Consider the following 23,237-nt stretch of genomic DNA (forward strand, 5'->3'; position numbering starts at 1 on the left):
TAACGTTTGTGTATTGTTTGATAATGTTGAAAGTTTTGTATGATAATGATAATGTTAAAGTTGAAAGTGTTAGTAATTTGTCATTTTTTTTCTGAAACTTTCAACTAAAAAATGCAGCTTATGGCTGGCGATCCATATTGCCTGATATCACAATTATTGCACACTAGCTTTCGCCCGCGGTTTCACCCGCGTCCCGTAGCCGGATGGTGACAAATATGGTGACTATCCTAAAACCTTCTCCCGGGTCTAAGTTACCTCCCCTCTAATTTTCAGCCAAATCGGTCAAGCCGTTTTCATGTTATGTCGTGACAACGGAAAACGGGTTTCATTTTTATATAATTATATAGATTGCACATTACAAGTCCTACCAATTCCAACGCATTACGTGTTCAACCATATTCCCAAGTACAATACAGTTATTTTAATAACAGAAAACCTTTTAATATTTTCATTACAGAAATAATTTAATTAGTACATTTAGTTGGAAAAAATACATTAAATGAGTTTGTGGGCGTTGATTCGATCTACTAATTAGTTCATATATCACGTTAATTTGATTCGAATTATATTTAGTAATACATTATTCCATAGAAGTCATGCTCAGTTCGTAATTACGCGAGAAATGAAACGAATAATGTAATTAGTGTTATTAGTTTTGTATTATTTTGTATCTACGAGTATTTTTCCCGAAGTATCTAGTATCTATGTACAGTTATCGCCAGACTTATTGGCGGCCCGTAACTAAATTAAGAACATAATAACGCATTTTTAGCCCTAACCTCCGTCCCTCGCAGAGAACTAAAATGGTTTCTAAACAGGGTATGAAAACGGCGCAATGTTCCGTGACGACGTGTAAATAATTGATAAATATGTAAATAATTCTGACAAAAAGTTTTGCGAGAACTATAACAATAACATATAATTGTAAAGTACCTACATTTATTTGTGTTCTGCTTGCATGTTGATATATAAAAGTAATCATATCTCTCGTCGAGTTTCTTGGAAACCGTGAGTGGTTAAAAATTACATTGGTTGTACAGCAACAATTTTAGATAAAAGAAAATTTTAAGACATACTTAGGTACATTTCTATGTATGCCCTTCAAAAGTTTATATACGATATTTTTCCCATATAAAAGCTTATATGCATAAGAATGCTTACAAAAAATATATATAAAACTGTATACTTGTTATATTTTGTTTTATAACGAAAAAAAAAAATAGTGAAATAAACTATTGTTTCTACAGCATACCAAACAAAAATAAACTCCGTGCAGGATACATTCTACTACATAACTCAGGAAGCAATTGAAATTCAAAATACGTTTTGAAAAATTCAAAATGGAGTTTGTGGCTGTCACGCCTAAGATATATTGTTCCGTAAGTAGTGGGTCTAGAAGTGACATTTATTTCTAAAATAAACTTATATCGAAGGGATAACGTATAAATATTGCTTTTGTTATGTGAATATATTATTATTTAAAACATATTGGTAGTTTTTTTGGTGTAGATATTATTATTATCATGGAAATGGAATTCGTTCAATAAATAAGAGTGTGAATAATAACAATGAAAACTGTTATTCTAAATTCTACATAGTATTATGAATCAATGAGTTTCAATTAACAGTAAATTATAAGTAAAATAAAATTTATCAAAAATAGTGTATGCTGTAGGTATTTAGGTAACATTGATTATTATTAGCACAGTATGTATCTGCTTCATGGACGTAAATAAGGGGGGGAGGGAGTCCAGGGGGTCCGGACCTCCCCCCCCATTCATCTTGTCCAACAGAAAAAAATATACGTAATGCGGTATATACCTATATGTACTCCTCTTATGTTATCTCTTATGTACTGTCTTATGCATTCTCTTATGTACTGTCTTATGCACTCTCTTATGTACTCTCGTATGTACTCTCTTATGTACTCTCTTATGTACTCTCTTATGTACTCTCTTATGTACTCTCTTATGTACTCTCTTATGTACTCTCTTATATACTCACTTATGTTATCTCTTATGTACTCTATTATGTACTCTCTTATGTACTCTCTAATGTACTCTCTTATGTACTCTCTTATGTACTCTCTTATGTACTCACTTATGTACTCTCTTATGTACTCACTTATGTACTCTTACGTACTCTCTTATGTACTCTCTTATGTACTCTCTTATGTACTCACTTATGTTATCTCTTATGTACTCTATTATGTACTCTCTTATGTACTCTCTTATCTACTCACTTATGTACTCTCTTATCTACTCTCTTATGTACTCTCTTATGTACTCTCTTATGTACTCTCTTATGTACTCACTTATGTTCTCACTTATGTTCTCACTTATGTACTCACTTATGTACTCACTTATGTTCTCACTTATGTACTCTCTTATCTACTCACTTATGTACTCTCTTGTGTACTCACTTATGTACTCTCTTATGTACTCACTTATGTTATCTCTTATGTACTCTATTATGTACTCTCTTATGTACTCTCTTATGTACTCTCTTATCTACTCACTTATGTACTCTCTTATCTACTCTCTTATGTACTCTCTTATGTACTCTCTTATGTTCTCTTTACCGACTATCTAAAAGTTACATACCCTATGTTTGAGTTCTGTTTTTTACCTTGTGGACCCCCCTTGTCAAAGCTATAAATACGTTCGCGATCTGCTTGGCGGCTGCATAAAACAAACTTGTGATATTGTAATTCTTTGTGATATTGGATGCAAAAAACACTAATTAGAAAACGAATACAAATAGTACACAGGGTATATTACAAGAATATGTCCAGCAGTGAAACTTCGAAAAAAATCGGACCATAATAAATCCAATTTCCACCAGATCTTTTACGACTTTTTAAGAGCTAACTGTCCTAAACCACCCAATGTTTACGATGCCAAATGAATATAACGAAACTCAAGGCGAAAGGGAGTCTGCACGAATTTGCAATAAGCCACCGTCACGTAGACATATATTAGCTTCCAACGAAACATGTTTAGAGCTGATTTTTGTTCGGATATTGAAGATCTCCGCTTTATGACTGAGAATTGCTGAATTTCCGTAACTCCTGATTTTTCGCAAGATTTCTTTGAGGAATAGTGTAGCGTTGAGTATGGTAAATTGCGATTCGGAGATAAAAAGACCGAGTGGAACTCCGAATCGGAATTGGCGAGAAAGATAGTTCAGTGTACAGGATGATTTCATTGCGATTTGTTTTCGAGATTTTGGAGGTAGTTTCTGTGACCTTATCGACATGTTTGGTTACAGGGCTGTTAACTTATTCGCAGCTATGTTATTGTTCCTTCAAAAACAAAGATATTCTTCATAACAAAAGGAATGGTTCAACGCTAACTACAAAAAAAAAATCTACAGAGACCTCGCAATCACAAAACGGAAAACGCTTTTGTATAATTAAAGAGTATTAATTTCTCTCACATGCGCACACAAAAATGCAATGCTATCCGTTTTTCTGTAGAAAATGTAATTATGGGGCTGCTCAGTCCGCAGTTCTGAATAAAGTAACGCTACTCTAACGAGGGTGTGGTTAAAAAAGGTTTCTCAGCTGAAAATTATCCGTCTACCTTTTGCGCCACAAAGGGTTGCAATCGGAAAGTCCCCCGTCAATAATAAACACTATTGGAAAAGGAAAAGATTTCGACTCAAACCGAGGAAAGCTGGGTATTCAGGCTGCTTCTATGTTGGTTGGTATTTTTCTCGGTGTTGTGACTATAACGAATGCTTATTCTTAGTGTGAACGTTTATAGGTGTATATCAGATTGAGAATATACTTATAATAATGACTGGATCTTCCTAGAGCTAAAATTAAATGAGATGGGTTAAGTTTTCTCATTACCTCAAGCTACTGTCACTCAAACTCTGTACTAGTTTATCGTCGATGCAGAATGCATGCACGCACAAAAAAGCCTTTTTAAAATATAGAAGACTAGCTTTTGCCCGCGACTTCTTTCGCGTGGAATAGTAACTTCCGGTAGATTTTTGGTTTGACCAATAGATGGCGCTGTATGTCCGGAATATTTTTTTTTTTTTTGTAATAAAAACTATCCTATGTCCTTTCTCAAGTTTCAAACTATGTCTGTACCAAATTTCACACAAATCGGTTCAGTAGTTTAGGCGTGAAGAAAAGACAGACAGACAGACAGACAGAGTTACTTTCGCATTTATAATATTAGTTTGGATTTTTGCAGTGCTGGGTCGCTTTACAATAGTAACAGGAGTTACCTATATATACCTACATATATATTCGATTTTTATTTCACAAAAATAAAAGTATACCTATACTGTTACATGCGCAGTTTATTTGCACGTAGTTGTAAACATAAATAACACACAAAGGCTGCATCTAGTTGCAGGCCACATAGCTCGCACAATACACTGCAGATGTCAGTTTGCTTTGTACAAATACCTCTCACATTGCGTCAAATGAAACGCACGATGTTTGCAATTCCTTCCTATGTCATTTGTGCATGACGCTTGCCCGAATTTAATGAGTTCTTCAGTGTTCGGAAGGCACGATAAACTGAGGTCTCGGCTGTCATTTGAACATCTTTGGCAGTCGTTACGGGTAGTCAGAAGGCAGAAAGTCTGACAACCAGTCTTTCCAAGCGATGCATGCCCGGGTAACGGGGTTGAGGAGGTCAGATAGACAATCGCTCCTTGTGAAACATTAGTGAATATTAACTCTGCTGCATCTGATTAGACAGGAAGCCTAGGAAAAGGCTAGGCAAATAATGACGCTTGCCTGAATTGAAAGTTTTATGTATTTTTTAGTTGCTTTGATTGTAGCGGCTCTATGTATGAAAATTTTGCGGTACCTAATAGAATAACCAAGAAAACTCGGTTTTATTGCTTTAATTTAAAGTGTAGTCATCTACAAACATCTACGAGTGTGAACACGTAGTTACCCTACATGTAAGTTTGTATCTATTCCTAAAGTATTGCTTGATAACGCAATATCTGAAGTAGCTAAGTATGTAATTGAAATGTCTAGGAGATCATCTCTTGATAGACGGCTAAAATATATCTACCATTTTTATTTAGGTTTTGTATGACTGAAGGCTGGGATGAAAAAAAAACGTTGGTTAATAAAAGTCTAGGTTATTAAAACCCAGGGAAGTTCAATCTACATTCATGGTTGGATGGATTCTTTATGTATTCAAGATTACAATGGTAAGGAGAATCATAATGAAATAATTGCTTATTAGAGATGTCTGAAAATAAAATGTGAAGAAGATGTATTGAAATAAAATAAAGAACATGAAGTATTTGCCTTTATGAATGACATAAGTATTTGCCTAATCAAAAGAACTCTTGTTTTAACTGTTCTTAATTTACGTATAAATAATTTACTAATTCAGTATAGGCAGGTATGTACATATTATTCCAATATATCCAATTAACTGTCTCTACTCCACCGTGTAAGTGGAAATAATGGAATTGATATGCTCATAAATATTACAACGCACAGATACTTGTGTTATACAGCCTCTGACGGGTGCCGACGTTTGCCGAAGTATCCCGAGCTCACCCGAGTGTTCCCGAGTGTCGCCGAGTGTCCCCGGGTGTCCCCGACAATAGATTCGCGTGTCATTTGCCGCATCCTCTCTTCCGCCACTCATCTCCATATATTTGCATGGTGTTTGTCGTTTGTCAGCTGTTGAGCCCATCGAGTTTGCCTATTTTAATCTCTTATGTGTAGGCATGGGATGTAGTGGTTTTATATGTGAAAGAAGTTTTGGGATATTTTAGTTTCGGTCAGGATGTAAAAAGGCCTTTGAAAGATACGCAACTTTTTGCAAAATCATTCTCATCATAAGAATCACATGTCATTCAACTGTTGTAAGGCTTATAGTCCTTTGAATATTAAAACAGAGCTGTCATAATATTTTTTCAGGTCAACCTTAAAAAATAAAATTACCATACATTACAGGCTTTAAACCCGGAGTTACATAACTAAAAAACTTTAAAATTTATTTTTAAAGTCTTTTTTTATTAAAGCTAAAAACATTTTTAATAAACACTCAGAGAAATAAAATACAGTGCTCTGAGAAGTTAAGCTGAGCACGTTTAGCTTCGTTCCGGTTGGAAACCAAGGTAAGAGAGATTGTAGAGTTTCGTAAGGGGCTATACACACTGGAAAGCAAGCAGCGAGAATCTACGATAGAATAGAAACGAATATTAAAATCCGACTCGAGTTTCGACTGGTCTTTTTGAGACAAAGAGTTTGTTCTTTTTATCTCAAAGTTCAGTCAACAGTTTTTAGATTTTTGGACACTTTTTATGCACAAAGTCAGTCTCGACTCTTTGACGCAGTCTTCTTGATTCGTCACTACACATACGATCTATGCGCCATTGAAGCTACTGTATGGATTGCATGCATGTACAGTAAACTAATAAAGATACAGAAACAAAAAGATTTTTTAATATTTTCTCTAAATACCATTTCGTATTTTATTCCAGCTGCTAATTTTGGAGCCAGCAGTCCAACTTCAAGTTAACTAACCTAACCTGCCGCTCGAAATACATTTTCTATTCTAACCTGCAAAAAATCAGGCCAATACCTAAATAAAACTTAGAACGAAACTGCAAACAGTTGCCAGGTTCGAATTTTAAAAACAAGCCGGAGAACACGAAATCACCGTTCGTTATATTCGGTCTGTAGCGCCTCAATCAAGCTGTCTGAAACTACTTTACCGCTGGCCTTGTTCATTTCACGGAGTTGGGGTGTGGCTTACATTTAGAAAGATACTAGCTTCCCCGCGGTTTCACTCGCATCTCGAAGGATTTGTTCATGTATTTTATGCTGCCCTTGTACATAAGCAATAGTGTCGATACTTGAGTATCGGTAAGCGCATGTAACTTATGCTATCCTGGTACTTGCTGAGCAATTGCGTCTGGAGATTGGAATACTCCGGTGAGATATACTGTCCTAGTACTTTACTTTCGTGGTCCGACCGCATTCTATAAGTTGGTTTTAGTCTAATCTTTTTTCCGTAGCCAAATGGTGACAAAAACTATCCAATGTCTCCCGGGTCTAAGCTATCTCGACTCTAATTCTCAGCTCAAATGGTTTAGTCATTCTTGAGTTACAAAACGTGTAACTAACACGACTTTCTTTTATATATATAAAGAAGATAGCTGCTCCGTGCAAGGGTAATAGTGTATGAACGTCTCAGCAAGCTGCAATTAGCGGTTTCACCTCTGCGTTCTCATAATTTCCTGGTACTCTTATCATTGGTGAATCATGGCTGTTAAGCATTTGCATGCTAGGTAACTTGGTGTGTTTGTTTTGTAAGTGAATGCTAATGCTGCTAGATTATTAGTATGAGTGTAGCTGTGGTTTGAAATTAAGCTCGAATTAAAATTCGATGCCAACTGGGCTGTTGATAAGTTCATCTAAGTGAATATGACCGATGAATGATTTTTAAAAACTATATTATTTTCCCAACTGTAGCTTATGCAAATCAATGAATTTGTGAACATCGTATACATAATATTTGCGTAACTTTTGCTTACAATCAATTCTACGAACACTAAAACAATAGTGCATTTGAAAAGTTTGCACTCATTTTATTATGACCACCAATGACTCACGCACACATACACACCCTACACACACGAATACATACTACATTTCTCGTGATTGTAACGCAATAAAAAGTCGACATTATACCTAAGTCTTTTTAGCTCTGTCCTCAATAAACTGTTATCTCAGAGGGACTGTGTTTTAGTGCGAAATAAAATGCTAGTATGCAGTTTACGATGAGAATTTAGAGATACGCGGCAAGACGTCGACTGTCGAGTGTATGCTAAAGTTTAGAGCAAGGAGGATTTATGATTGGGACTTAGAGTAATGAGGTGCGAACGGCTTGGCTTAGCAGACATTTCATTTTGACTTCGATCTTTTTGTGTAAGTATAGTTTGGGGCATCGTTGGGCAATAATAATTTGAATCTGTTTTTTATCTATCAATGTAATTTTAGATTTTGAAAGAAAAATGATTTTAGCATTAGTTGATCAATCAATTGTTTTGGTAAAATATCAAAAAAATTTTTTTTTTTTTTTTTTTTTTTTAATGTGGCTCAAACTAATTTAAAGCTCACGTTTATTTAAGCTCATACATTTTTTTACCTTCTCAAAATAGCAATCGTGCTTGAAGACATTTTTATATTCATATTAGTTTCCTAAAAAAATAAATAAAAGTAGGCTCTATTTTTTGATATTTGTAACAAAGATATACCGAATAACAGATGTAGTTCACACTTGACGTGGCAAGCGTAGTCGACATTCCGCGGTAGCAGCAAGTATAAAACACTTTGTGGCCACAACCGCGCTCATTCTCTGCTGTGGTTTTGGCTTTTAGAAGCCAGACAACTTGAAATGTCTAATTGCGCTATCATTAATAGCTAACTACTCAACTAAGTAACTACTCAATTTGGATCCATTAAATACCAAATAGTAGCTATGACGATATATACATCTCATAATCCTGGATTAATTATCTTCGATGTGTCTGCAGTGTTCCAGAAAATTCGATACCGTCAAAATAAGGAAACAAACTGTATCAGCTTTCCCTATTTCCCTTACATTATTAGAGTCAACTGGGGAAAATTGGTCACTATCGTTTCAGCCCTTTTTCCTCAATTATCGTGTGCCAATCTTGTGTGTGATACTTCGCTCGCGATTAAATTTTTCCTCCCTTCCGTGACTAAATCAACTGAGTTCGGTTTCAAAGAAATACGGTCTTTAAGATTAATTGGATTTTCTACAAAATTTTCTTTCTGAGAAGTACCGACGATTTCATTATCAAAGTTAAGCTTACAAGTTGAAAAAGGTTTATATTTTTGGCACTTGATCCATATTCTAATTGAATGTCCATTGTGCAGAAATATGTTTGAAAAGAAGTCTGACTACTATGTTACTAACCACTAAAGTACCGCTTTACTGTCATAGACAATGTTTCAGTAGCCCTATGACCCTAATTCTATATTAACTTTTTATTTTGATAAATATGTGGTCACCAAATGATATCAAAAAGTCAGTATCAATCATTCATTAAAAAGGTTTTGTATGTAATGATACATGGTTTGTAAACATATACCCATGTTTTATCAAAATGAATTCTGTTTATCATCTTTATCATTTAAAAGGATAAATATTTTTTATTTTCTGTCCAAAATTATATTTATTTTAGTTGGAATGTTTCGTAAAACTTTTGTTTAAGATTGTGATCGTCGAGTTTGCAAACTCCTTTAATATCTGTAAATTAGAATGTTTTGTTCCGGTTTTAATGAATTGAGTGTTTTCTATGATTTAGGCTTGTTTGTGGAATTTATATAAATATTTTAGAATAAGATTGAGATCTTTGGAGAGTAATTATCTATTTGTTTTGACAGATAATTCTTAAGAGAAAGTTTTTTACATTTAGTTTTGTCATGTACATATTTTTTTGTGGACTTACACAAAAACACACACAGGAAAATAGTTACATAATAGTTACATAATATGTATAGGTACTGTTTAGTAACTATTTTCCTTTATTGAGGTTATTAAAGCTTATATAGTATTTTAAAACATGTTTTAGTGTTCGTAAGGGATTATGTTGAACTCCGTATTCTGTTATCACCAACTGTGCTGGATCGATGAAGGCAAGCGACAATATTTACTGTGTTCCCCAAAAATAACCAAAACAAAATTTACGTTCAATCTGTAAATTTTCGAATTGAGGCGAGATTTTCCTGTCCTGTTACATTTTCCAACTTTGTATATAACTTGGATAATTCCATCAGTATGAATTAATTTGATTATTCCATTTGTTTAGAATTACAATATTTTGGACTAATTTATATTTTTGGGATAATTTGGTGAATAAATAAATGCATGCAAGGAATTACATTCTTGTCGTTAAATACCTAAAAATAGTTTTCGCTAAAGAGTTAAGATAACATAGAAATAATAGCTTCTTTGTACAAAGTCACTTTGAAAGCCGCCATAATGTGCTACGCCGTAGCTTACTTATTGCGTAGCATTGTGAGATGACTACGATGCGACGTTGAAAGCTATTTTCTATCTTTTATCTTAAATGTACTATGCAAGTATTTATAATATTTTTATTATGCTAAGTTTTTTTTTTAAAGTTTTGTATTCAGTATGATGTAAATTACAGATTCCAAATTGTTCACAAATATTTTACATTCTTGAAAAGCGCGGAGCCGCAGAGTTTTAAGGACTGTGATAAATACGGATTTTTCACATGGCTTATTGTTAGATATTTTGAAAAATGTTTCGTTTTAACAAACGAAAATTATTTTGCGTTGAAAAGTCTGCACCTGTGTCTTTATATTTTATTATTTTTTGGTTAATATTTCAAATACCTTCACAATAGGTTGCTTTTCATACAAATCCTTTTTATTTCTGTCATATAAGAACAAAATAAATATTTTTGTTTAATTTCAAAAAAATTGCCCAGCTGAAATACTTCAAATATAATTTCTACTAACTATAACTTATACTACAACAACAAGATGAATATTTTGTAACAATCTAACAGTTTCGCTATTAATTATTCAAATTGTAAGGTACCCTGTTATAGTACCTTCTTAAGTACTTTGAAACAACTCGACAGTAAAATATATTAAGTAACTAACTTTTATGTAGGTACCTTCTGTACGAAATTTCAGTCGTTCCTTAAGTTCAAGTACCTAATAACAATATTTTTCAGCGTACAATTAATTTAACGACTCAGTAGGTATTCCTGAAACTGAAATATAGAAAAAAATTGCCCGCTTATCGTTAAATTTCATTCTCTTCAAACTTTCCTAATTGCGATCACAAAGAGAAAAAGGAATTATTTTCAAATTAATTTCCTGATTTTTTTACGAGTTGCGAGGGAATGGTGGAAGGTACTTCGACCTTCATGCGACCTCTGGGACTGGTTTTAATGGCGTGAATGGCTCTCATTGTTTGAAACATGTTTTCATTTTGACTCATTAGCGTGTTTTCGTCAGGTCCTAAACACACATGCTATGAAAAATAAATGGTTATCATTTAGTTTGCAGCATATGGTTATGGTTGTGGTATCAAGCAGTATATGGTTTTATGTGCTCGAAGGTGAGCATAAATAGATACAATTTCATACATTTTTAAGGTTTTCAGGATTTCAACAAAAGAATAATACAAAACTCTTACAGTTCAACTACGCTATTTCAATGAAATATGAATTCACGCGTGACGTACACCGTCAATTTTTACCTGCAATCTATTTCAGAATATTGCAAGCCATCATTTGACGGATTTCACGTCGACCACTACTAACCTTTTCCCATGGTTTCACTCGCATCGTGAACTATTTTTCGTACCCAAATAAAATAACGTAGCTTTCTAACGGTAAATAAAAGAATTTTCAAAATCGGCTCATATACCATTTCATACACCATATTACCATAGGTGTGTGCCCTACATTAATCAGTTAAGTCCCATGAACCGGCCAGTTAAATACCGTCCCGTAACAGGGAATTACCACATGGAAAATCCCAATAATACTTTACCCGACCCGGAAAGCGAGCGGTGCTCTTTATCCCTTTGTAAGGGCTCTTGAGTTTGAACTGCCTTATTTGTGAGCAGAAGATAAAATTAAGGGCTATTAAAACATATTTCGAGGGTTGATTAAGACCTTTTTTAACGATATGTCCCAAATGTTGATCGAGTAAATTGAATCATACATTTTAAAATGAGAAGATGTTGTTTGTGAACTAAAACTACATATCATATCTATTTAAACATTTAACCCAGCTTTGTTTTCATAATAATTGTGAAGGGTTTCACATTTCTGTTTGAGATATTTTCTCAAAAAGTCAGAAGAAAAATAGTTAGTTTGATTTCAGTCAATAAAAGTCTGACACTCCCTTCCACTGCACCCATAGTGGATATTAAATGACACGGTTATTAAGGTTAATATCTTAATTTCCTAGATCTAAAAAAAGGGTTTATCAAATATGTATGTAGCTTTGTTCGCATCGTATTATAATTAGATTAGCAGCTGTGATAATTCAGAGCTTGTTAAGACCGACATGTGTTAGAATTTCCACGTCGGCTTACCAAGTTAGGAAGTACTTATCTCTTCGGCTAAGGCTCAGGGTTTGTGGGGAATTGTTAGTGCATAATAGTCTTTATTACGTCTTAGATTTGATTATGTATTGCAATGTATTTTTAGGCATTAAGTTACGGTAAGTGAGATCTAATTGCGATAGGAGACATCTGACATTTTAGATCGTCATACTTTTCATTTTGTCATTTAAATAATGAACATTGCTTGGTTGAAAGTTGGAACAATGTTTTGCCAAATATGGCGACCCATTCATTCATAAAGGTAGCCACAACCACGAGCGCAAATGTGATAGTATCATAATTGAGAAATAAAGCCGTGACAATTACCATGGTACGATTTTCAGCCATGTGTACATTCGAAGTTCGAAACCAACTCAGTAGTAAATATTGTATAATTGACTTAGAAGTCTGCCCAATAAGGTTTGAGCACGTAGGTGTGGTGCTGGCTATATTCTTAATTCGAGAAAAGGCTTTGTGCAAAAGTAGACTAGACAGTCGATGGTGATAATTTACGCTCAAACATCCGAAATTGAGTTGACTATAAAAACATATTTATCAAGCTTTTGCGTCTCTTAATAACGAAGTATAAATATGTGATTTATTCGCGAACCAATATGCATACATAAGTGCATGGATGGCTCATTACGTCCCCATTTACGTTCATTCATTTATGTTCTTACATCAGGTAAAACTTCGCGCGATGTGAATAAACAGAATTAATTAACAAATATTTAACAAAGTTACAAAAAGATTTCTTTTGACGTAACATTTTTGGATGCATTTATGATTTCTGGGAAGTTTTGTTATTTGTTTTTTTATGGGATGGTTGTAATTTTTTTTTTATTTAAAAGTTTAAAGCAATGCATTTCTATGTCACATGGTTTCATTCTACGACAGTTGTTTTTCTTGGTAACCATACCTTGTTTCATGAATTTCATGCCTTTTACAAATATTTAAACTATTTAATTATTATATTCTACTTGTTTAAGTCAAGTTGTAGAAGTCGCCTTGACCTAAAGCTCCTGTTATCAATGTAAAACATATGAAAATACTTCGTAAATGTAAGTAATTGGTACCAAGAGTATCGTACCTACGTAAGACACTTAAGTTAATGACATCATCATCATTAAACGACATTTATGATGGCTTATGATTCTGTCAGTAGGCATTTATGTGTTCCAGGAAATCATTTAGGCTGATAACCTTGATTTTGGGTAATATTTTTTGGTAGAGTATGTTGATGTTTTAGAGGAGCTCATGGTCAAGCATTTAGTGGTAGGGCCGTGGATGGGTGACCATCTTTGTCATACTAACATTTTTGGTATCTAGTTGATTTGATGCTTCCTTAGGGTCAACTCCACAGATAAGGGTATATTTGAATTAACGCTAACCATGAATAAAGTATTCTACACCTAAACATGGTCAGTTTTCCACAAAAACATGATCAATTTTTCCACAATAACTTCATAACTTTTAAAAACAATTTCAAACCTATCAAAGACACGACGTTTATTCGTGTTAATGAAAGGTAATTCCTTTGTAAAAGCGAAAGAATTCCAGTTAATAACATCAATTTAGTGGCAATCGCGACGTTGCACGATGTTGTTTCTTGTTTGTGGGCGGAACTTACGTCAATCGTAAATTGCCTTTGAAATTTTCATGCTTAATCATTTTTGTTTCTAAGACATTGCAATCAGGTCGTATTTGTTATTGCATGTAGTTTTTATGTAGTAATCTATTTTTAAATTCTGCTGGTTTGTGGAGGTCAAATAGGCTGTCGCTTCGTGTAAAATTCTTGTTCTGAGCTTTATCTGGTAAGCCTGGACAAAGCCGCCAGAGTTGGGAAATGGTTAGGCAGAAGATGGAAGTCATATCGATGCAAAATGTACAACTTTTGTAGTTACATGTGCTTTGAACAATAGTACAAAGGTTTTAACTTTTGTTTTTGTTCGTAACACTAAGCTTCGACACTAATCGGGTACCGAAGCAAAATGAGAGCACACTTTAGCCTTTTGTGATTACCTAGAATCGAATTGGGTCAAGAGCCACAGATATCAGTTAAAGCCGGCGTTTATGTGGAGAGCAACTGCAATATTCGAACAAGATGCAAAACCATATACCGTTAGCCAGAATAATCGGAGATAACGTGTCCCTACCGTACTTACATATCGAGTGCAACAGTTTAAACCACTCGATATAACGGTTACGTTCACGATTATCGAGAAGAACCATATTATGCGGACACTTCGTTTTTACTTTACTGCAAATTGGATGCATTTGCACGTTGGACACATAAAAGTGACGTTAAGAGTTTTATGAGGTGTCGTGATGCTACATTATAGACGCAATCGAGCCTTTTCGTGACCAAAGCGTCATAAAGTCGTGGATGCGAAATTAATACGATAATTGTGTGAGATTCTATTAAGTGTTCTGTTCGGTTGCTGAGTTATTAAGGCACCTGGAGAATATTCTAGGTTCGAATTTCGTCGTTCTTTTTTGTGACAAATCCTTATTTATCTTCATTATTACCTACGCGTATACGAGACAAGAGATACGGTACTACTGAGATGTACTCGTATTTGCGTAATATTAGCAAGTCGCGTTACTGCAGAGCTTGCACAAACTGCAAGGCACTACTTATAAATGCAATAGCGTTGTAATTTGTCGCAGAAATGTCTCATTTTACTTGTTATATACAGAACAGAAACACAAAATGGAAACAGAAAACAATGTAAATTATTGTTGGAAAATGTAAATTAATTACCCAGTTCTTGGTTTTCAATGTAATACATTCGTACTGCACGCATAATGTTTGTGAAAAATGTCGGGTTTGCGTGTAGCATACCAAGTCTATTGTATCCGATCAGATTACGTTGCGACTAATCGCTGGAGTCGACGCGACGAAAGTAACGTTTATGGCCCTAATTTATCGCTTAGCCGGTCAAACTGATTAACATAATTGAAGTTATTTAAGTAATTTTTCGGCTTCAAATCTTGATTAATAAAAATTAGATGTTGGAATTTCGTTTGTGGAGGAATTAATTTTTGATACGACTTGTAGTGGGACCTACACTAATTGTTGACGCATCAATATTGTTCATACTGTACTTGCATTGTGTTCGCCTCCTCAGTTGTCCCGTATATCGCACTACCAACGCACGCTACTAAATATTGTGACCGTACCAAATCCCATGTAACCTAATTGGAGTCAGAAAATAAAAGTGTATTAATTAGTATTCGGTTTATTTACTTATCTCTGAACACGACACCCCACCATCTAAATTGGTGACCCCGTGTGGAGAAAGTGTGAACTGTAACCAGTGAATTTGGACTTGTAATTCAGTGAATCGGACGACCGGGGCAACTCACACAAGTGTACGTAGTGTCGGTTTAATATTAGTGCGCGTCAAATTAAGAAATTATAATGTCGTCTGAAGACAAGAAGGTCGTTATTGAAGAACATCAACTGTCGTCCATCTCCATCACAGCTAGAATTCCGGAATTTTGGAAGAAGTCGCCTAGAACATGGTTTATCCAAGCAGAAGCAGTTCTAAATCCTCAGAAGATGTCCGACGAATCAAAGTACCAGGTCCTTATTTCAAAATTACCCCCGGACGCAGTTGAGCAAGTTACACAGATCCTTGTGGATCCCCCTGAGAAAAATAAATATGAGACCTTGAAGAATAAGTTGATATTTATATATCAAGAATCCGAAGAGCGGCAAGTAAAAAAACTCATTGGCGAAATGGAATTAGGCGACCAGAAACCATCACAATTACTAAGAAAAATGCAAGACCTAGCCAGGGGACGAGTAAATAACGAAACACTCATAGTTATGTGGCAGAATCATTTACCAAATTCGGTGCGAGGAGTTTTAGCTGTAACGGAAGAAAAAGATCTAGAGAAATTAGCATCAATAGCGGATAAAATAATGGAAACAACGACTCCCATAAATAGTGTTGCGACTGTCAAACAGGAACCAGGCCCATCCGGTTCTCAGGACCAAATTATTTCGGCAATAAACAAATTGAGTGATAGATTACAAAATTTAGAGTCAAGATCACGAGGCCGTTCAAATAACTGGCGAAGGAATAACTTTAGACGCAACAGATCCAGGTCAGGGTCAAGAAGTCGCACAAGGAAATTCGAAGATCCAAATTGGCTATGTTTTTACCATTATAAGTATCGCAGCAAGGCAACTATAGTTCGGCCATTCAGAGAATGCGTTCCTGACACGTCGCGATTGAACTGACGACGTAACTTTGCAATGGCGTTGCAGTTACGATAAAAATATTTTTGCTGGTTGTTTACCGTTTTAACAATTGAGGAGCATTAAAACAACATTATTATATCAATAATCAATGAATGTTATAATTTTGTGCCAAACTGAGTGTCAAATAACTTGGTAAACAATATTTTTCTAAATCTATACTGCGCTATTACAAGGTTATGTCATCGGTTTATATTTTGTAGTGCTGTGCTAAAAATAACAGGCAAGTATCGTAATCTGTTCTTATACAGTTATAATATAAAATAATACGTTTTGATTTTCTTTTTAAGAATTGGAAAATAATGGACTATAAGACTTAATTATAACTTTTATGAAAAATAAAAATAAAACTATGACCAAACCGCATTTTTATACTTAGATTAAAAATGGTAACCCCAAATGGCGTTATGGGCCGCCATTTTGTGACGCTAAAACAGTCGTCCGTTGTCGTTTCGTGCGCATAGACCACGTTTTTCAAGTGTTTTCGATCTGTTTTTATTTGATTACCCGGCTTTTGTTAGACCGAGATATCAGGATTGATTCTGTTATTGATAATAATATAATTATACATGTAGGCGAAGATGATGATGAAGACACCACCTTTTTTTTTTTTTTTTTTTTTTTTTTTTTTTATCGACGTAAAATCATCAAATGACCCCTCCCGCTGTGGGTTAGCAGCGGTGAGGGAGTGTCAGACTCTTACTGACTAAAATCGTCGTGTTCCGTCATAGGCCTTTTATGTACCAGGGCCGCGGTATCTCTTTCGAACAACCCGCAGCCCCGGCAGGCCTTGGCCCTGCTGGGCCCCGCTGGGGTTGCTGACGTCTCTTTGAGGAGCGCGTGGAACAACGCGCGCCGTCGACACGGGTCTGTCGTCTAGGAAGACAGAGGGACGATGAGCCACCCGAACTCACCGCCCACAGACCCACGCCTACGGTGGCCGGGAGTCATCTCGCGACACCCGGCGCCCATGGTGTCTACCTGGTCCAGCGCGGCGGCCGGGATGAGAGGTGCGGACTCTCTGGCGTTCCGCCTCCTCCTTCTCGAGCATGACCGCTTCGCAGAAGGAGGCGACGGCATCCCATTCCCTCTCGCCCCGGACCATGGCCTGAACCAGGGCCGGACGCGAGAGGTCGCCGCCGCCCAAAGCCTCGACGAGGACCCGGCGGTGCCCCTCCCATGCGGGGCACACCTGGACTGTGTGGTCCACCGTGTCCTCGGGGCTGTCCGCACAATGGTGACACCCGGGCGCCTCCTCACGACCGATGCGGTGCAGGTACCTCCCGAAACAACCGTGTCCGGTGAGGACCTGCGTCATGCGGTACGTGAGGGCGCCGTGACTCCTCCCGAGCCACTCCTCAAAGAGGGGACTTACCGCCACGATGGTGGCGTGCCCTGCACTGGGTTGCGATAGTCGCTCCCTCCAGGCCACCATGAGATTGCGCCGGAGCTCCGCCCGCTGCGCGACAACTTGCCGCGGCAACGGGGTTTCTCCCCGGCGCTGAGCCTCCTCGCGCCAGTCGTACAGGCGCAAGAAGACCCTCGCCTCCAGATCCCACGGTGGCAGTCCAGCGAGTAGGCCAGCTGCTTCGCGGGAGATCGTGCGGTACCCCCGGATTAGCCTAATGGCTATCACCCTTTGGGGCACGTTCAGGTAGTGCACAGCCCGCGGCCGTGCCGAACGTGCCCATACCGGGGCCCCGTAAAGGGCCATGGACCGCATGACCCCCGCGTAGAGTTTACGGCAGGGGGCGTTTGGGCCTCCCAGGTTGGGCAGGAGCCGCTTGAATGCAGCACCTGCCTTCTCCAGTTTGGGGCCCAAACGTCGGAAGTGCTCGACGAAGCTCCACCGGCCGTCGAGGACGAGTCCCAGGTACTTCATCGCCCTCTCGACGCCGATGGTAGCCCCCCCCACCGTGACTTGGGAGCCTGAAGGTGGCGCGTTCCGAAGCCCATGAAAGCACATGGCCTCGGATTTGTGCAAGGCCACCTCCAGTCCCAGCAGCTGGATCCTCTCGATGACTATCGCAACCCCGCGCGTCATTATGTCGGCCGCCTCCTATGAAGACACCACCTCCTCAAGCAAATCGGAGTCTGATTAATATTCTGTTCGCACATTCAATTCAATGTACTTGTAACAAAGAATAAATAAAACAATTTTATTATATGAATATTACCTTTTTTTGGTTTCCACTTAAATAACTAAAATATAAAACAAATGATTCCGCCAATTTAAAACGAAAATAATCTTAAAATAATGCGGCGGTTCATTTTGAAGGAACGGTAACGAACTCAGTGTTATGTTGTGCCCATCACTAGTCGTGACTAACTGATAGGTGTCAGGAACGCATTCTCTGAACGGCCGAAGTATAAATGCGTGGATCCATGTAACTGGAAGAAAAAACAGGACAAGGACAAGCCAGCGGAAAACTAGAGTCGGTGCAGTCTGCGACGGGAGGCTGTGACCGTGCCTTCGGGAATCACCGTCTGTGTGTCAGAGACAGGAAATCCGGCTTAAACTTCTTAGTGGATAGTGGTGCAAACGTGTCAGTGTTACCGCGGAAAGTAGCCTACATGAAAGGTAATACAAGTGAGTGTTGTTATAAACTCTTTGCCGCAAATGGAACTCAGATTAACACGTATGGTACATTGTACTTAGAATTAGATTTAAATCTAAGACGAGCATTCCGTTGGTTATTTACATTAGCGGACGTACAGCAACCAATATTAGGTGCTGACTTCTTAGCTAATTTTCAGTTGTTAATTGACTTGAACGGACGAAGGTTAATCGATCAAGTAACTAATTTAAGCACCAAAGGCAATCTTTCTAATTCTAGTGAGCCCACTTTGAAAACTATTGTAAATAATTGCCCTTATTATGATTTATTATGTGAATTTCCAGAACTAACTAAACCAGTTTCGTACAAAGAAACGCCTAAACATAATGTTTGTCATCACATTGAGACCACAGGACCTCCAGTGCACGCACGAGCCAGGCAGTTACCACCAGACAGGTACGTAAAAGCTAAAAATGAGTTTAAGATTATGCAAGAGCTTGGGATTTGTAGGCCGAGTAAAAGCGCTTGGGCAAGTCCCTTGCATGTTGTTCCTAAGAAGGACGGGAATATTAGACCTTGTGGAGATTATAGACGTTTAAATGCGATTACCAAGCCTGATCGATATCCAGTTCCCCGTCTTCATGATTTTACGTATATGTTAGATAATAAAAAGGTTTTCTCAAAGCTAGATATAAATAGAGCCTATTATTGTGTGCCAGTTTCGGAAAATGACATTGAGAAAACTGCCGTCATAACACCGTTTGGTTTATTCGAGTTTGTGCGTATGCCATTTGGATTAAGAAATGCTACACAAACTTTTCAACGTTTTATGCATCATACTGTTTTACAAGACTTAGATTTTCTTTTCAATTACGTAGATGACGTCATCATTGCATCGGAAAATGAAGAGCAGCATAGAGAACATTTACGAAAAGTTTTTGAACGTTTTAATGAATTTGGTATAACGATTAATTTTTCAAAGTGTAGTTTTGGTAAAGATAAATTAGAGTTTTTGGGTTTTGAAGTCTCTACAGAAGGAATTAAACCATTAGAAGATAAAGTTAAAGCGATTATTGATTTTCCAAAGCCGGATACTGTAGAGGAACTTAGAAGATTTTTAGGCATGTTAAATTTTTATAGAGCTCATATACCTCATTCAGCTGATCATCAGGCAGCGTTAAATAAATATTTAGGGAATTCAAAGCGTAAGGATAAAAGTAAAATCAATTGGACACCTGAAGCTACGAAAAATTTTGAAAAATGTAAAGATGATCTTAAAAATGCTACCTTATTGTATTTCCCATCGGCACATACACCTTTGTCATTGATGACGGACGCATCAGACACAAGTGTAGGTGCAGTATTGCAACAAAAAGTTGATGGCAATTGGAAACCTTTAGGATATTTTTCGAAAAAATTAACTGAAGCACAAAAGAAATATAGTACATATGATAGAGAACTTTTAGCAATTTATTTAGCAATCATACATTTTCGTAATTTAGTTGAAGGGCAAGAATTAATAATTTTTACAGATCATAAACCATTAACTTTCGCGTTTACTAAATTAGGTACCAATAGAGAAACTTCTAGGCGAACTAGGCAAATTATGTTTATTAGTGAATTTAGTACTGACATACGACACATTAGTGGAAATAATAATATAGTTGCTGACACATTATCTAGAGTTGAAACAATAACATGTCCCACGACGTTAGATTTCGCAGAACTCGCCACTGCGCAGGAAGTTGACGAACAGCTTGCAAAATTATTGAGGGCGTCAAACAACAACAGTAAAGTAATATTGAAACGTGTAACGTTACTCGATACTGATAAACATGTTTATTGCGAAATGTCTACTAATAGTGCAAGACCATATTTACCTGAAAAATTTCGTCGCTTAGCTTTTGATTCTATTCATAATTTAAGTCATCCTGGTATTAAGACAAGTAAAAAGTTAGTAAAAGATAGATATTTTTGGCCTGAAATGAATAGAGATATTGGTAATTGGGCTAAAACATGTGTAAAATGTCAAAGAGCGAAAGTTCAAAAACATACGGTTTCCGATTTAGAGTCCTTTAAAAGTACTAAACGTTTTGAGCATATACATATTGATATTATAGGACCGTTACCAACCTCGCCAGAAGGTTATAGATATTGTTTAACGATTATCGATAGATTCACTCGTTGGCCAGAGGCATTTCCACTAAAAGAGATAACTGCAGAAATCGTAGCGAAAACATTATATGAAGGTTGGATTAGTCGTTTTGGTTGTCCCATAAAGCTCACTAGTGACCAGGGTCGTCAGTTCGAAAGTAACTTATTCAAAGAATTAATGATTTTAATGGGAATTATAAAGACACGTACAACTCCGTATCATCCTCAATGTAATGGTTTAGTAGAACGTTGGCATAGATCTTTAAAAGCCGCGTTAATGGCTCGCTTAAACAATAAATGCTGGGTTGACGAATTGGCAACTGTAATGTTGGGGTTACGCACAACGATAAAATTAGATACAGGCGTAACCGCTGCACAAATGTTGTATGGCAGTAATATTAGAGTACCCGGTGACTTTTATGATACAACTGATTTGAAAATTAGCGATTCTGAAAATTTCGTAAATAAGTTAAAAGCTGTAATTGACGGGTTAAAGCCGTCTAATAGGAAAAATAAGTCACCAAATAAGATTTTTGTGCATAAAGACTTGTATGATTGTGAATATATTTTTATCCGTAATGACGCAGTACGGAAACCGTTACAACCACCTTACGACGGACCATATCGCGTCATAAGTAGAGATAATAAAGTATTTTGTATTCAGTTGCCCGACCGACAAGTTAAAGTTTCTATAGATCGTCTGAAACCAGCGTACATGTTAATAGAGGATGAATCGCAATCTAAAGTAGTTGATAATAGTAATAGGGATACCGTTTGTCGAAAAGTTACGAAAAAAGTAACAATTCAAACGGACGAACCCGATAGTAAAGCTTATACTACGCGAACTGGTCGAGTAAGCAAGAAGCCATTGAAATACCGATAAATTATTTTATTGTTAAAATGTCAATTTTGCAGATTTATTTAGGACATTAGTTTCAAATTGTGGTATCGCGATCTTTAATTTCATTTACGTTGAGACGATACATCAGTATAGTGGACTAAATTAGCAAAATGGGCTCTAATCAAACGAAAGGGAACGTCATTGTAAACGAAAATGTATCTAATGTGGCCCGCATGCATAATAAGCTAAATATTATTGGCATAGTGATGATAGTTATTATAATAATGTTAATCATGGTATTTGCGTACGCACTGAAACGAAGATTCATTAGAGGCGTGAGAAAATGGTTAAGAAAAGAAATGGTAGCCAGTTCTGTAGCCTTACCTAGTATTAAGGTCGAAACTGTGCAACCTCAACATACAATGAGTCCGCCGTCAACAGCCAAAGTTGTGCTGTGATAATAATATGCTGATCAAAAACCCTCGTTCTCTCAAGTGATATTATATTTGTGTGAATGTGTAGTGAATGTTAAACAGTAGTGAATGTATATTTTTTATGGCGTCATCATGTCGGATACTGGAGACTCTTGGTCATTCGTACGGGTAGGCCAAGCGTGTAATTTTATTTTTTAATATGTATAGCAGAGTAACCCGGCATGATAACTACCCTTAACGTATATCGTATATAATATAGATTATGTATATTTCATGTTACCTATTATGTATGTAATCACATTAAATGTCAAGACGGACTCTCTAGAAGTGTTCCGCAACTGTAATAGACGAATATGAGTAGTGTATTACATAGATTTAAGGCAGTTACAGGATGTATTGTGTTATATTTTGTTTTTCGATCGTAGGACATTCTGCATAGTTTGTATTGTTGGTACCGGCCGGCCACAATGACTCCAAGAGAGGAGAACAGAGTATAACACAAAGGTTAAGAACATTTTGTACTTAGTTTAAGATTTTTTTTTTAGAAAGTTTTATCCTTTTTGAAGATAGATTTTTTACTCTGTATTTGATATTCAATTTGTAATAATGAACATAAGTTTGAACCCGCACTCTCAGGCACGAGAGGTGTATTTTTTAATCACTAAGCCATTAGGTATAAAGCCAGTAATACTGAGACAAACATGCGCTAATCGCACAACCCGTCAAGCATCCTGTTTCAAAGTTGTTATTGTATAAATGTATACTGTAAGCAAATTTTTGTCGAGACTGTAATTTAATAATATTGTTTGTGAACATTGTAAGCACTTCTTGGATTATATAGTAACTGGATAAGAA

At 36.6% G+C, this 23,237-nt stretch overlaps 1 protein-coding gene across 1 annotated transcript; it reads left to right on the top strand.

The window, feature by feature from the left end:
* The first annotated feature begins 15,288 nt into the window (after positions 1-15,288).
* Positions 15,289-18,899, top strand: LOC124637146. Its single transcript, XM_047173494.1, has 2 exons — positions 15,289-16,326; positions 18,767-18,899. The coding sequence occupies exons 1-2, from the start codon at positions 15,550-15,552 to the stop codon at positions 18,827-18,829; spliced, it is 840 nt and encodes a 279-aa protein (XP_047029450.1). The 5' UTR covers positions 15,289-15,549; the 3' UTR covers positions 18,830-18,899.
* The last annotated feature ends 4,338 nt before the right edge of the window (positions 18,900-23,237 follow it).

Source organism: Helicoverpa zea, chromosome 15 (assembly GCF_022581195.2).
Source record: "Helicoverpa zea isolate HzStark_Cry1AcR chromosome 15, ilHelZeax1.1, whole genome shotgun sequence".
Classification (NCBI taxonomy): domain Eukaryota; kingdom Metazoa; phylum Arthropoda; class Insecta; order Lepidoptera; family Noctuidae; genus Helicoverpa; species Helicoverpa zea.

Excerpts from the sequence above, each read along its gene's own strand:
- LOC124637146 (XM_047173494.1), top strand. The coding sequence starts at position 15,550 with ATGTCGTCTGAAGACAAGAAGGTCGTTATTGAAGAACATCAACTGTCG. Across the intron at positions 16,327-18,766 it reads AGTATCGCAGCAAGGCAACT|AAATGCGTGGATCCATGTAA; the intron begins ATAGTTCGGCCA and ends CGGCCGAAGTAT.